The 14,333-nt window shown below is 42.6% G+C and overlaps 1 protein-coding gene across 1 annotated transcript; it reads right to left on the bottom strand.

Annotated features, from left to right (window-relative positions):
* Nucleotides 1–7,933: 7,933 nt before the first annotated feature.
* On the bottom strand, nucleotides 7,934–10,882 carry LOC145113007 (G-type lectin S-receptor-like serine/threonine-protein kinase CES101). Its single transcript, XM_079049120.1, has 7 exons — nucleotides 10,225–10,882; nucleotides 9,668–9,769; nucleotides 9,334–9,554; nucleotides 9,050–9,260; nucleotides 8,716–8,953; nucleotides 8,472–8,628; nucleotides 7,934–8,362 (listed from the first exon to the last, which is right to left on the bottom strand). The coding sequence occupies exons 1-7, from the start codon at nucleotides 10,880–10,882 to the stop codon at nucleotides 8,054–8,056; spliced, it is 1,896 nt and encodes a 631-aa protein (XP_078905246.1). The 3' UTR covers nucleotides 7,934–8,053.
* Nucleotides 10,883–14,333: the final 3,451 nt, after the last annotated feature.

The raw sequence follows: 14,333 nt of genomic DNA, 5'->3' as shown, positions 1-14,333 counted from the left end.
TATCAAGGTCAACAGTCCATGTTGACCTCAACTCGTCGAGTACCCTCAGCTACTCGCCGAGTTCCTGACATAACTCGCCAACTTGCCGAGTCACTTGAGTGAATCGTCGAGTTTCTAGTGTCAGTGGCCGTAAACCCCTTGGCCAAATCGTCGGGTTTTCCCCTTACAACTCGTCGCGTTCATACGTGTCCATGGGTTGGGAAAACCCTAGCCGGCTCGCCGAGTCATTCGACTGACTCGCCGAGTCCAAGGCAATCTTCATCGGACTCGCCGAGTTGTTCATCCAACTCGTCGAGTATAGGACCATCTTCATGTGGCTCGTCGAGTTGACTATGCGACTCGCCGAGTCTCTTCAGACCTTCATCAATATAGGTACTTTTTAAGCCATGCAGCGGCTCCATATTGCAGATCCAAGCTTCTAAGGCATGTTTATCACGTAAAGTTGCAAACTTTACGTGCATGCAAGGCCCTAGAGACTCTAAATGACCAATCTAAGCTTCTAATGGAGCTTTACACCTTAGGAGAGTCTCCTTGCAAAAACTGAAACTTTATGGACTTAGAGACCCAAGAGAGTTCAGATCTGAGGTTGCAACCTCAGATCTTAGCTCAAACACAAGAAAGGCTTCCTAATAAGCTAGAAAACCCTAAAATCCACCCACAATAGATTTAGAATGAAAAGGGGGGTTAGGATAACAGCTTAATACCTTCCCAAAAGATGCCAACTGAAGTAGATCTTGATTCCCACGGGTTCCTTGCTTCAATCCCCTTGTTTTCCCCAAGCTCTTCTCCCCAAGAATCCTCTTCCAAAGCTTAAAACACAATGGAGTACACACACACACGTATTAGGGTTTTACTGAGCTCTCAAGGGACTGTAAAGAGGCTGAAGGAGGCTTATGATTCTTTAAATGGGGTGCAAAACCCTGGGATTTAGGGTTTCATCTGCCAGCTCCTACTCGTCGAGTCCCTTCTTGGACTCGGCGAGTAGGTCACTAAAATACGTGGACCAAACCGCTACTACTCGACGAGTAGGGCAACCAACTCGTCGAGTAGACCTTGAAATCAAAGAAATTCTTATATAAATCAATACCTGAGAATCGGGGTGTTACACTTTCCTTTAAAAACGAAGTACCTAAAACCAAAACTGAAAACCGTAAGCACGAAGCTTAGTGAGTTCCCCCATCATACCTCATACCATACAATCACATATTGCAGGAATATTTGGGTGACCGACCTACTCTGCTGAGCATACCGGGGTGCTCAACCTACCCTACTGTCAGGCATACCGGGGTGCCCGACCTACCCCATGTCAAGCATATATGGGTGCCTGACCTACCCCTTTGGTATCTTTCAACCGGTAACTGGGAGCTTGCCTCCCATTCGGTATCTTTCAACCAGTAACCGGGGACTATTTCACCCCCTACCACTACCATATAAAACCCTAGCATATATACATAAATCACATACTACCTAGCATATCTGGGTGCTGGCCTACCCCTTCGGTCCTGTCGACCGGTAACTGGGGACTATTTCACCCCTACTACTACCACATAATATCATATCACATATATCATAATCTTTCTAGCATAGCTGGGTACTAATCTACCCCTTCGGTCCTATTGACCGGTAACCGGGGACTATTTCACCCCCTACTACTACCACTATCACATAACATCATATCATGCTAGCACATAAAACATAACAGGTAGCAACAAACCTAGATGAATATCACAAAGACAATCATCTAACATACAACTCCTACTAATGGGCCAACATTGTGGCCGTACACCCATCGCTACTGGAAGGTAACTCACCTCATACTGCTGAAGTCCCGTAGACACAATCCCAGCTACTGGTTGACAGATTCTCGAACTGTCAATATCAAACATCACCCAATTAATAATTGGGTCCCAATACAAAAATCATAAGTCCATGCTTGGGGTAAAGGACTACTTTACCCCCATCTTAGCTTGATTCAAGCTCAAGGCCCAATCCAAAGGCCCAAAGTTCAATATGTGAATCAAGGTCCAACAAATGGCCCAATTTTCCAAATTGGGCCCAAACCTTTACATGGCCTTATACTAAGGCCCAACTATTTATTCCAGTCCAACAATTGGCATTCTAATGGCCCAATATCATATAACCATTAAGGCCCAAACTATGGCCCATCTATGGCCCAATTTTCCAAATTGGGCCCAAACCCGTCACATGGGCCTTACCTCAAGGCCCATTAATTATTCTAATCCATTTGCTTTATCTTGGTGGCCCATTAATAACCCAATCATCAAGGTCCAATAGAAAGGCCCAACAATAAACCCAAGTGAAATTAGGGTTTCACATAAAATGACGATTAGGGTTAAGTGTTTCTCACTTAACCCATTAAGGACTTAATCCATTAAGTCCACCACTCTTCTAAATAAATCATATGGTGTGATTGGGCTTAATACACACTTCCATTCCAATGGCCCAAATGTGGGTCCCAATAACTCCAAACCCATAAATCCAATATTAGGGTTTTCTAAACCCTAATTAGGGTTTCCAACCCCATCTTAGCCTAATAGGCCCAATAGCTAGGTCAAGTAGGGTTGATTACACCCATTAGTCACATGTTTGGGCTTTTGGGGTCCATTAGGGCTTCATTGGGCCCTTTAGGATTTAATATGCCCATTAGGCTTCATACATCCAAACGAGTCACAATCCAAACAAGGCACACCGCCACCCGACACGGCGGCCGGCGGCGGCAGCCACCACTCTAAGGTGGTGGTTTTCAATTTATTTTCCTTAATCCACTTTCTGATTACATTTTACAAGGCTTTAATTTCAAATTAAACACAATAAACACACACACACACACACACGACTACCTAATGGTGGCCGGCGGTGGCGCATGGCGGCAGCCACCACCTCACGGTGGTGGTGGTGGCTGTTCCCGTAGATTTCGGCCAAACCAACACCACCTACATGAAATAACAAATACCCACACGCTCTTACTTCTTGCAACGAGTCCAGCCACCCTCCTGGTGGCGGTTGGCGACGGCCGCACCATGGAGAGGTGGCATCGGCGGTCTTAACGGCGGTAGGTAGCAGCATACAACGAAGGGTGGCCTTTAGGAGCTCGTTTCCGGTGAAAACAAGCTAGCATCCACACGAGTCTTGAAGCAACATCACACACCCACACGAACTCAGAGCCACCACCCATGGTGGCTGGTGGTGACGAGATAAAGCAGCGAAGGAAGGCAGAGTAAGAAGAAGAAGGAGACACGGAGGGACGATGGCACTTCAATGAACTGAGGGAGAAAAAGGGTGGAGTGAAGCAGCAGCGTCGGAGACGAACTGCTCCTCCGTCTCCGACTAACGCGACGTCGGCAACAATCGCAACTCCCACAATCCCCGCTCTCTCGCTCCTCCCGAATAACACGACATCAACGTATGGCTCTTCGTCTTCTCCGGTAACGGAAGGGTTGGCGGTTTCCGGTTTCAACAGCGACGGCGGAAGGAGCACCCATGAACGGTGGTGGCTGTAGAGGATATGAGAAGGAGAGGTGATGGTTGTTTCTTCCGCTAGGGTTAGGGTTCCCTTTTGGGTTATATACTCGTGCCCTTAGGAAACTTAATGCCATACTGTCACAAATGGCCCCTCCCTTCATATTTTCTTTAAAATTTAGCCCCTATTTTACCATTTAAACCCTACCCTCTAAAACCTTTACAAATTAAGTCCAAATTTAACAAAACAACCCCTCCTCAACAAATCCTTTTTATATTTGGTCCAAAATTACTCTTTAGCCCTCAACATTCCAAATTCTTTTCAATTTAAGTCCAATAATTTAGCAGATAATCCCTGCCTTCACAATTATTTACAAAATCAACCCGAAACTTACACTTTTAGCCCATGAATAATCCAATAATAACTTTTGGCTCCCAAAACCAACGCCCTACTAAATATTATGGATTTTAAGGCCAAGATTCATTTATTAATCTTTATCTATTTATTTACATTATAAACGGGGTGTTACACCGACTTTAAAAACCTCACTAAATCTAGCTTTGTTAACATCCCCGTAAGTAGATCAATTAGTATAACGACTTGGAATCAATGATAAATATTGTTGATAGGTTCATAATAACAATAATGAACTTAAATATAAGTTATACTTAAAGCACGGTAAGCATAACTCAACTTGCAGGTGGTTTAGCGAGAAACCAGAATCTATGCGGGAAGAACTTCTAAACCAAAAGCTCTATTTCTCGGGGCTTTCTGGGGCTCCGGAGCTTCGCTACTAACACTTAGGAAGTTCTAAAGAGAGGCCTTGGGAACTTGGGGGATTTGGGAGAGAATAGAATGGAAAGGTGTGAAGAAATAAGTGAAATCCAACTTTATTTTTAGGCTGCCCAGGGGCCTCTCACATCGTGAGATGTTCCTCTCACGCCGTGAGCATGCGTAGGCACCAAGGCTTCGCCTCTGGTGCTGACACGTGGCACCGAACGCAGGTAAAACTACAGATCTTCACAAATTCATAACTTTCGCATAAGAGCTCCGGTTTTGATGTAATTAAAATCCACGCGTAGGTATTTCCAAGTACAACTTTTCTTTTGACCCCATCGGCTAATTATTGATCGATCTTAAATTTAATAGTCCGAGAAGATTACAATGCTAATGACCGTGTAAAATTCATAACTTCTACTTACGGAATCCGTTTTCGATTGTCTTTTTATCGTTGAAATCCTATTAATGAGATCTTTAATTCTCATTTAGATCATTTCAGATAAAAATCGACCAATCTAAAATTCAATTTTTGTGCCCTCACTTCTGCGTAGAAACTTCGAAAAATCATAACTTTCTCTACTGAAGTCAGATTTGGACGTTCTCTATATGCACACTCAGTTTAACAAATACTATGACTTTCTTTTAGATTACTTAGGCTAAAGGTAATTTATCAAAACTTCACTTTTTATGATACGCAGAGCCGTGCCGGTTTAATCGCGAAATTTCAAAGAAGCATAACTTCTTCATTCGAAGTCTGATTTTAGCTTTCTTTATATGTACGGAATCCTTGTCACATATACTATAACATTTGTTATGATTATTTGTCCTAAATAATTTTCTATGAAAAGACATTGTTAACGCTTATTGTCTCTAAATTGTATACCCCGAATCTACAGGCATTACATAGTTGTAGTAAATTTCGGTGTGGGTTTTTCAGAAAGCATAGTGGAATCGGGCGGATGCCTACTTTTTGTCAATTACATCCATGTTTTGGAACTTTTCGATCTTACTGGCGCTTGTGCCAAGGCTCTCCGTTCATAAAGGCCTGCTTCTGACCCCAAGTGGTAATACTGCCATTGCGCTACGTGCCAGGCTGAAGGGTGTGTTTCTGATGTCGGGTCCTGGGGGTGTATGGTACGACTGGGGTATTGTCAACAACTTTCCATCCTAGGCTCTTTTAGATTTCATCAGGTGTTTCTTGAATGCATAGGTGGTAACCATGTTTGAAACCCTGGTTTGACCGTTGGCTTGGGTTTGTAACTTGGGTGAACTGGCGGTGGTTTCGTTTCTCCTCGTACCATGATTTGAAGAGATTTCTTTCGAACGGGGCGCTTGTGTTGCCGACCAGGGCCCTAGGCATGCCATGGCTTGCGAGGATATTTTCCATCGTTGGCTTTATCATCTGCCTCCCCGTGCTAGTGGTTGTTGGCTCGGCCACGGTCCACCTGGTGGAATGGTCTATAGCGATTAGCGGGAACTTGGTTCTGCCCGGGGCGATGGGGAATGGGTCAGTACCATCTATGCCTCATTGACGAGGTGGCTAGGGCTGCCCGTAAGGGTTATGGAATGCTGATTTTAGAAAGGCACGAGGGCATATTTCTTTGGGCGTTCCTTTGGGAGTCCGACAATGTCTTTATCTGTGTCAGGCCCATATACTCCTCGGAGGAGTGTCTTCTTGGAAGCAACCCCTTTTTCTCTAGGTGCTCTAATTTCGTATGTATGCCTTTTCTTTACGAACATACATCTCTCTGTGTGATCGATGTGCTTGACACATAGAATCAGGTGTTCTCTCCTATTTAGCTGTACTCCACTTACTGTAAATCATAGAGCAACCTCCAGGGGATTATCTAGAAAAACTGAATAAGAGTGGCAGCCTAAGTAAGGTTTGGTCCAGTTGAGGGTTGCCATGATGATGTCGACTTGCCTTTTGTTGATGCTCCTTTCTGGGAGGTCTTTAGCCAGGAACTCCTTGATCTGATGGTTGAGAGATGTTAGGGTTAATTTGTTGAGAGCGTCGTTCCTTGTCTTCTTATTTATGAGGATCTAGTTTGTTTTTGGACTCCTGAGCGAGCGTGTTAACTCTTGCATCGCGTCCTTGCACCTTTTGGACCTTCTTGTCTTTGGCCTTATGGCAACATCCATCCAGCCGGTGCTAAATGGAGGGTTACTGGGAGCTAGGAGATGTCTTGCTTTGGATTTCCGTGCTATGTTGAGGCCTGTTCTAAATACTTCCTATTTTGTTGCACCATTGATGTGTAGCTCCCACACGTCTGCGCCTGGCCCAAGGTCCGAGGAGTCTATCGGTATGACAACCGGTGCATGTTTCGGCATGTCGGGAGTTTCAGCTAAGGAATCCCCAAGACTTGGATTTCGATGCTGGTGTGACCAGTGATATGCACCTCACTTGCTTAAATTTGTGGCCCATTCCGTCGGTTGTCCTGATTTCTTCGAGTTTGGAAGGGTTTGATTTGTTGGGAAAAGCGGGAGTGTTTCTTTAATTGGCTTCGAGGAAGCGTGCTGAGTGCTGTTAGCCTCGCGCCGATTTCTTGAACCCTTTGGGGGTTGTGAGGGCCTTCAAGACCGAGGAACTCTTGAACCTCGTTTTTGATCAATGTGACTTCCTCTTTGTTTATCTGGCGGGCTAGGTTCTGGCCTTCTCTTACCTCGAAAGTGGAATCGTTACACCCAATTAGTGTTGTTTGCATTTATGCCGGAGTCTGTGGGCTTTCTTTGGTGTTGCAGAGCGGAACTGTTTTGTTTAGGTCAGGGGGTTAATGCATGTTTGTCGTGAGTTGTCGTGTTTTCTCGTCGTTGTTCTATTTGCGGCCCAACTTCAATACCTGGGGGATGCTTGTATCCTCTTGGATTGCAACCTCAAGGTTAATTGTCATACTTATGTCACCCCCTTCCCCCCCCCCCCCCCCCGTCCCCGCCCGATCTTTGTTCGTTTATTGAGGTATCTCCTGGTGTGGTGCTCAAGCTATTTTTTGCGACCTCCTAGGTTGCATTTTTTTGTGACGATTCTCCTTTGACCTCTCTGGGGCTCACACTAGCTCTAGTGTTGTGATGATTTGATTGTGGCGGTGTGCTTGCAGGCCGGTGCCCATGCCGACCTGGTGCACGTGCTAAACTTTACAGTACCATGGATCGTTGGAAAAGGGACGGTCACCCGAGCAGGATGTTGTGCTATGCTGGGAAGCGTACTACTGATAGTTCTATCGTTCGTGTGATTCTGTCCCTCCCGTCGTGACTGATTAAAGTGAGGGGGAGGTGTATGGTGCCTACCGGCCCTAAGCTGTGTGCCCCGAGAATTCTATGAGTGGGTCGTCGGTTGGAGGTTTTAGGCCCTCCTTCCAGGGGTTGGAAATTGCTTGAAGCAGTGCTCGTATAGGATATCGGCGTTCCTGCCATTGTCTATGAGGATATCTCGTGTAATGCAATGCATAAATGATTGTATGCTTTAAATATCTAAGTACTCTAACTAATGCATACCAATGATTTTTCCTAGGATTGTGGGAGTAACGGATCAATCTACTTTCATTATATGCCAAAGTCCGATGCCAAAGTCCGGTGCAGTACAATTCATAATATACATTAATGGTAATTTGTATCACAATATCTTACTTCCAATATGGGACAAGTCCATAATGGTAATTTTCATATATATAAAGTTCAACATCTTGAACACTTGAAAATTATAAATCATTAAGATTGTAAGCAATATATTACTACCCGGTCAGACTTCTTTGCATGCAGTGTATATAACGATATTACACATGCTTTTTTCTCCTCCTATCTTGCCACTAAAATTGAAATTGATTGCCCATTCACGGAGTCATTTCCTATATTATCATCTCTTGCAGAATCTGCTTGATGCCTCTCAATGAAGAAAGTTGGTCGTTTTGGCTCAGGTAGATGCATATTTTCATTTGTGAGCATAGAAATAACTTCTGACATGGTAGGTCTATCGATGGCATGATCTTGAACACATAGGAGACCCACATGAATGCATGTCATTACTTCCTTGGGAGTGCATGAATCTTCTAGTACCGGATCCATCAACTCCAAACCTCTTCCTGCTTCATTCCATAGTTCCCATGCCTGAATCAATTTAAACATTTGTGCGACAATTAGTTAATGATTTTCTTATCAAACAATAAAATAACTTGTCTCACATGAAGAAAATCTGTCTTGGATAGGATTAACTTACGTGTCCAAGAAGATTGAGTGGGTGTTCCGCATCATGTTGGGTGCTCCCGTGATTCATCTTGCTACTTACAATTTCAAGCAACAAAACACCAAAACCAAACACATCCGTCTTTGTTGAAACAGAGCCTTCTAACATATACTCGGGCGGCATATAACCACTGTTTTATTTAAAAACCAAGAGTTATTGTTTGGGAGTTTGTGTTAGCTAGGGACTCATATTCACAAAAGACAGGTTATGGACTCACCGAGTTCCAACGACTCGACTTGTATATGCTTCAGACTCATCGATCCCAAATAACTTAGCCATACCAAGATCTGAAATTTTTGGCTTAAGGTAGTCATCTAGCAAGATATTACTCGCTTTCAGATCTCTATGAATAACCCTCAGCCTTGAAAACCTATGGAGATATAGGAGTCCCTGAGCAATGTCGTCAATGATTACAAGCCGGGTATTCCAATCCAGTAGTCCTTTCTTCCTAGGATCTGTTTACAAGTTAAATGAGAAAAAATAGTCAAACAAAATGAAGCAATTTTTTATTAGATATGTTAATTAACAAAGCATGTTTTAGATCATCTTACCAAATAGAAAGGAATCCAAGCTTTTATTAGGCATGTACTCGTATACAAGGATTTTCTCTTTCTTCTCAATGCAACACCCTATAAGCTTGACAAGATTAGTGTGTTGAAGTTTGGCTATGAGTTCGGTTTCATTCTTAAACTCCTTGACTCCTTGTTCAGAGCTTCTTGAAAGTCGTTTTACAGCAACCTCTTGCCCATCAACTAATTTTCCCTGTCAGATCCATCACCTGATCAGCTTTTATCTTGAATCTTCTTAGTTAAATAGAGTGTGTTTGAAAGTTTACCTTATAAACTGCTCCAAAACCCCCCTCCCCTAACTTATTAGCGCTTGAGAAATTGTTTGTGGCAGATGAGATGCTTTGAAATGTGAAGTAATGCAGCTCAGCATTCACCTTGTTATCTGCTCGTATGTATTTGTAGAAGTGCCTCAGACGATGCAGCAACAGCTTTAGGATTTTCTTCACTTCCAAAAATACAACCAACATGACATATTTAACAGCTTTCCCTAATTTGTTAACAGAGAAAGAGTGTTAGATAGATAGATAGATAGATAGATAGATAGATAGATAGATAGATAGATAGAATGTATGCAAAGTAAAAAAAATTTGAGGTAATTACCGTTAATATTAAGCTTCTTGTATAAGAAATAGCATGATAGGAATGAAAATACAGATGCAATCGCGATGATCGACCAAAACCGGACCCATTTCTTCTCCTCTTCTGCAAATGAAAATATTTTGTTCTCTTTTTATGTGGGCACATTTTTGTTGTTACTATCTTGTCAATATCATTTGCAACAAATGCGAGAATAAAATTTTTATTTAGAAGAAATAATCGAAGTACTGGCCTGTTGCATTTTATTTTGTCCTGGTTCTTCTGGATGTTTATGTTGGACAGGATGATTTTTGCCCGACCCCAACAAAAACTTTTCAAGAAAATAAATTTATTGGAAAGCAAAAGAGATATTGCATAGAAGGTTAGCTCAAGATAAGAGATTCCAGCTGGTTTATTTATCAAATCAAGTGTACAATTTTCTTATCGTAAAGATAGCAATAACTTGCAACATAACACTAACACACGTATGAAAGTTTTCAGCATTTAGGGTGAAATCAGTTGCTACAACTTATGTATGGCTCATTTTTTTACTCACAAGTGTTAAGTTGAAACTTACTAACCTTCATGATAACACGTGATGGCGTAATATTCTCTATATGACTGATTTTTAGCTTCCCCTGTCCTTTGGCCATATGTCTTGCAGGTGGCCCTGTTTGTGGTTGCATAAGTATAGGCCATGCAAGAACAATTGGTGCAGCATAGTCTTTGGCTATCATATGAAGTCAAGTTATAGCTTTCATCATATTCATACTCATCCCCATACATGCTGTAAGAACTCTTATAAAACCCACAGTCTTTCCTGCAGTCCAACTCTTCAAACTCATATTCAGCACAACCAGAACCATTGTCCTTGATTGAGCGACATTGGACATCTAACTGCAGAGTTGAACCCATAAGCTGGCCGTTTAAACCCATCATCAGAGCTGGGGTTGAATCATACGTTCTAGTTAAATATGTGAAGGATTGCTCGGTCTCATTAGAAATATAGTAAAGGCGAACATCAGGACCCGAATTCTGTAGATATGTGTTCTCGAATCCAGCATTGATCAGCCATGATCCACTCCTCCAGTGGATGTTCCCTCGCCTCAGGATGACCATTTGGTCTGTGCCATTTGGGTCTGCTGTTAATGTAAAAGACCCATCAGCTGGTAGAGTTTTGCTCCTCCAAGAAGTGAGTGACCATCGATGCCCGGTCTTGAGATTAATCCCCAGTTTCATCCCAGGAAGAAGGGTGTCTGTGTTGAGTTAATTGGTGGAGACTCACCATTGTCTCCCACCCACTCCTCTTTTCATAAATTACTCCTTGATTTGCTCCACTAATTTCTCCTCTTTATTCCTTTTCATCTACTATAAAAGGAAGCATATGTTGAAGTGAAAAGACACACCAAAACACAACAAAAACATATATAAGAGTCAAGTAACTTCTCTTATATATCCAGTAGAAATAGTGAGGAAGCCTTTTGTACAGAGCCTTTAATTCGGCAGCCAAAAGCACGAGTAATACCTTATACTGAGTGATCAGATTACAAGTGCAGTTTAGCCTTGTATGATTGTAATTTTCTCTGGTGATAATAAAATCCTCTCTCTCTCGTTCGCCCGTGGATGTAGGTCAGATTAGACCGAACCACGTTAAATATCGTGTTCAATTTCGTTTGCAATTTTTCAGTAGTTTTATTCCGCGAGTTTTGCCGAAATCATTTATCAATTTTTCAGAAGTGCTTAACTTGTTTTGTTGCATTCCCAACAAACTGGTATCAGAGCTATGGCTGAAGATGGGAAAGTTAAGATCGAAAAATTTGATGGTCAAGATTTCGGTTTCTGGAAAATGCAAATTGAAGATTATCTCTACCAGAAGAAGTTACACCAACCTTTGTCCAAAGACAAACCCGAAGAGATGACGCAGGAGGAGTGGGACTTATTAGATCGGCAGGCACTCGGAGTGATAAGGTTATCATTGGCAAATAATGTAGCTTACAATATTGTCAATGTGAAGACAACCTACAATCTGATAAATGCGCTGTCTAATATGTACGAAAAACCTTCAGCGGCAAATAAGGTTTTCTTGATCCGGCAACTTGTAAATCTGAAGATGAAGGAAGGTAGCTCAGTGACAGACCACGTGAACGAATTCAACTCAATAATATCAAGATTGATATATGTTGATATTGGATTTGAAGATGAGGTCATGGCGTTGCTACTATTATCATCGTTACCCGATAGTTGGTCCGGCACAGTAACGGCCGTTAGCAGTTCAGCCGGAGGTGCTAAGCTATCATTCGAAGGTATTCGCGATTTAATCCTTGGTGAGGATGTGCGCAGAAGAAGTGTCGGAGAAGCTTCCAGTAGTTTTCTAAGTACTGAAGATAGAGGAAGAAAGACCAACAGAGGAGGTGGTGGTAGAGGAAGATCGCAGTCAAGAAAGAGAGGTCAATCGAAGAATAGGAAAGATATTACCTGTTGGAACTGTAATGAGAAAGGTCATTTCAGAAATCAGTGCCCAAAGCCTTCGGCAAACAAAGGCAAGAAGGAAGTAAATATGGCAGCAGATTCTGAAGATGATGCACTCATTTGTTGTGTTGAAAACTCAACTGAATCCTGGATCATGGATTCTGGTGCGTCGTTTCATGCTAGTCATTCCAGAGAAGTAATGCATAATTTTAAGCAGTACAAAGGAAAAGTCAGATTAGCAGATAACAAGAGCCTGGATATTACTGGAGTTGGGGATGTGGTCCTCAAGACAACTTTAGGTACGAAGTGGACTTTGAAGAATGTCAAGTTCATTCCAGACTTGAAAAGGATGTTAATATCTGTGGGGCAGCTTGATGATGAAGGTCACCATGTTACATTTGGTGATCATCAGTGGAAAGTGACAAAGGGAAACTTAGTTGTTGCTAGAGGTCAGAAGCGGGGTACACTTTATATGGTGGAAGTTTCTGATGCTGAAGCACATGCTGTTGAAGAAGTTGGGGCACCTACTCTATGGCACCAAAGACTTGGCCATATGAGTGAGAAAGGAATGAAGATGCTAGCCTCCAAAGGAAGAATACCAGATCTAAAGACTATAACAGTTGATTTCTGTGAGCCATGTGTTCTTGGTAAACAGAAGAAAGTTACTTTCGTGAAGACTGGTCGTCCACCCAAGTCCGGGAAGTTGGAGCTAGTACATTCAGATGTTTATGGTCCCACTACAGTTTCTTCAGTGGGAGGATCCCGATATTATGTTACTTTCATTGACGACTGCACAAGGAAAGTTTGGGTTTATTTCTTGAAGCATAAGTCTGAAGTTTTCAGCACATTCAAGAAATGGAAAGCTATTGTAGAGAATGAAACAAACTTGAAAATCAAGTGTTTCAGATCAGACAATGGGGGCGAATACAGTAGCAAAGAATTTGTTGATTATTGTGCTGACCAAGGAATCAGAATGCAAAAGACAGTTCCGGAGACACCTCAGCAAAATGGAGTAGCTGAGAGGATGAACAGAACATTGAACGAGAGGGCTAAAAGCATGAGACTGCATGCAGGTTTACCCAAGATGTTCTGGGCAGATTCAGTCAACACAGTTGCATATTTAATCAACAGAGGACCCTCAGTTCCCATAGGGTTCAAGATTCCAGAAGAGGAATGGCAAGGTCGGGAGATTTCACTCAAACACTTGAAGGTATTTGGTTGTGTCTCGTATGTTAAAGTTAAAGACTCGGAGAGAGAGAAGCTAGAGGCAAAGGCAAGGAAGTGCACCTTTATAGGTTACAGGTTGGATGACATGGGGTACCGCTTCTGGGATAATGAGAATAAGAAAGTTATCAGAAGTCGGGATGTGGTGTTCAACGAAAATGCTCTATACAAGGATGAACTTGCAAAAAGCTCCAATGGTGACAAGCAACCAGAAAAGAAGGATCAAGTTGAGTTAGAAGAAATCTCAGACGATGACGTTGTAAAACCTATTAGTACTCCAGAGATAGGTGAAAGTTCAGAAAGCAGTGGGAGCTCTGATGTATCTGGAGATAGTGGGAGCACGGTGGATAGTAGTTCAGAAGATGAGGTTGCAAATGATGCAGAAACCGAAACTCCTATTATCCGTAGATCCACTAGAGCACGAAGACCTCCAGTAAGGTATTCTCCTTCAACTAATTACTTGCTGTTGACTGAGAATGGTGAACCTGAATCTTATCCAGAGGCCTTAAGGATGAAAGATTCCATACAGTGGAAGACGGCTATGGAAGACGAGTTGAGCTCACTTGATAAGAACCATACTTGGTCCTTGGTCAAGCTCCCGGCAGGGAAGAAAGCACTGCAGAACAAATGGGTGTTTCGGGTCAAAGATGAGATTGATGGCAGTAAAAGATACAAGGCCAGATTGGTAGTAAAGGGTTTCCAACAAAAGAGGGGTGTTGACTACAACGAGATATTCTCCCCAGTTGTGAAGATGACTACAATCAGAATGGTCTTGGGAATTGTAGCCTCTGAAGATCTCCATCTAGAGCAGCTAGATGTGAAGACAGCTTTTCTCCATGGTGACCTGGAAGAAGACATCTACATGGCACAACCAGAGGGTTTTCCCACAGTTGGTAAGGAAAATCTGGTGTGCAAACTGAAGAAAAGTCTGTATGGATTGAAGCAAGCTCCAAGACAGTGGTACTTGAAGTTTGATAGCTTCATGCAGAGGAGTGGG

This window comes from Lactuca virosa, chromosome 1 (genome assembly GCF_052849685.1).
Source record: "Lactuca virosa cultivar CGN04683 chromosome 1, Lactuca_virosa_CGN04683_v6, whole genome shotgun sequence".
In the NCBI taxonomy this organism is placed as follows: Eukaryota; Viridiplantae; Streptophyta; class Magnoliopsida; order Asterales; family Asteraceae; genus Lactuca; species Lactuca virosa.
The sequence above is the reverse complement of the archived record's forward strand: the minus strand, read 5'-3'. Positions and strand labels throughout refer to the sequence as shown.